Source organism: Sceloporus undulatus, unplaced genomic scaffold (assembly GCF_019175285.1).
Source record: "Sceloporus undulatus isolate JIND9_A2432 ecotype Alabama unplaced genomic scaffold, SceUnd_v1.1 scaffold_5882, whole genome shotgun sequence".
NCBI classification, from domain to species: Eukaryota; Metazoa; Chordata; class Lepidosauria; order Squamata; family Phrynosomatidae; genus Sceloporus; species Sceloporus undulatus.
Window position 1 is genome coordinate 1,481 of NW_024808801.1, and position 1,791 is coordinate 3,271.

The 1,791-nt window shown below is 49.7% G+C and overlaps 1 protein-coding gene across 1 annotated transcript in view; it reads left to right on the top strand.

The window, feature by feature from the left end:
- Positions 1 to 852, top strand: part of LOC121918204 (ARF GTPase-activating protein GIT2-like) — a 1,700-nt gene extending 848 nt beyond the window's left edge. Inside the window, exons 3-5 of the mRNA XM_042444290.1 lie at positions 363 to 460; positions 599 to 710; positions 816 to 852. Coding sequence (XP_042300224.1) covers positions 363 to 460; positions 599 to 710; positions 816 to 820 — 215 coding nt within the window. The 3' untranslated portion in view covers positions 821 to 852. The remainder of the gene's footprint in view (positions 1 to 362; positions 461 to 598; positions 711 to 815) is intronic.
- Positions 853 to 1,791: the final 939 nt, after the last annotated feature.

Sequence of the window (1,791 nt, forward strand, 5' to 3'; positions counted from 1 at the left end):
CAGACATTGACCATAGAGTCTATGGCCAGAGTCTATACTCAGACGCTGACCATTGAGTTGTGCTGCAGGACCTAGAGATTCCTAGAGAAGACACTTTTCTAGGCATTTGTTTTTCCTCTAGTATTATTCTATAGCCAGACATTGACCATAGAGTCTATGGCCAGAGTCTATACTCAGACACTGACCATAGAGTTGGCTGGAGGACCCAGAGATTCCTAGAGGACACTTGTATACCCATTTTAAAGCCCTCCAGCGCAATTCTGTGGGCAAATTCCGATTTGTGTTGACCATAGAGTTCGCACGCGTGCCGTAATGTCGCAACCGTGTCCGTCTCTGACCTCGTTTCTGTTTCTGTTGCGCAGTCTGGCTGGCCACCCAGAACCACAGCGCTTTGGTCACGGAGACCACGGTCGTCCCTTTCCTCCCGGTCAACCCAGAATACTCCTCAACACGCAACCAGGTAAGGTGAATGGTGCCAGCGCAATTCCCACGTGGAACGCATACACGTAGCCTAGAATCACGTCGGCGTCTAGCGCCGCAGCGTCGGCTTGCATCGAGTTTGTGGGTTTTCGTACCACTCTTTTTTGTCCTTTTCAAGGGGAGGCAGAAGCTGGCGCGGTTTAATGCCCACGAATTCGCCACTCTGGTCATCGACATCCTGAGCGACGCCAAGCGGAGGCAGCAGGGCAACCCTGTCCCGAGTTCGAAAGGTACGTAATACATGTTAATAAATCATAACGTTCAAAGAACCATATGTGTGTGTGTGTGTGTGAATTATACATACATATATATATATATATATATAATCCGTAAAGGGTAAAATGGCGGCTCATTGCACGGTCCCCCCCCCCCCCCCGCCAGAAGGTACACTGATCTGAAGTCGACTCAACTAGCCAGCAGAGTACAGGGAGCACGGATAATGACCAGCAGGGCTTATGACAGCGTCGCCTACGACGAGACGCGATCCGACGCCGGTGCAGTCAAGGCGCGCGGAGAAGGGAGGCTACGAGGACTCTATGATCTTTGTTTTCCTTCCGACTCTAGGATCCTATGTCCTGCCTGGCAGAGGCCCTTATAAACCCAGGTATTCCTGCATGGCAGAGGTCCCTTCTAACCAGAGTTCTGTGTATTCCTGCATGGCAGAGGTCCCTTCTAACCAGGGTTCTATGTATTCCTGCATGGCAGAGGTCCCTTCTCACCATAGTTCTATGTATTCCTGCATGGTAGAGGTCCCTTCTCGCTAGAGTTCTATGTATTCCTGTATGGCAGTGGTCCCTTCTCACCAGATTTCTGTGTATTCCTACATGGCAGAGGTCCCTTCTAACCAGATTTCTGTATATTCCTGCATGGCAGAGGTCCCTTCTCACTAGAGTTCTATGTATTCCTGCTTGGCAGAGGCCCCTTCTCACTAGAGTTCTATGTATTCCTGCATGGCAGAGGTCCCTTCTCACTACAGTTCTATGTATTCCTGCATGGCAGAGGTGCCTTCTAACCAGGGTTCTATGTATTCTTGCATGGCAGAGGTCCCTTCTCACTAGAATTCTATGTATTCCTGCATAGCAGATGTCCCTTCTAACAACAGTTCTGTGTATTCTTGCATGGCAGAGATCCCTTCTCACCAGAGTTCTATGTAATCCTGCATGGCAGAGGTCCCTTCTCACTAGAGTTCTGTGTATTCCTGCATGGCAGAGGTCCCTTCTAACCAGCGTTATATGTATTCCTGCAAGGCAGAGGTCCTTTCTCCCTAGAGTTCTATGTATTCCTGCATGGCAGAGGTCCCTTCTCACTAGA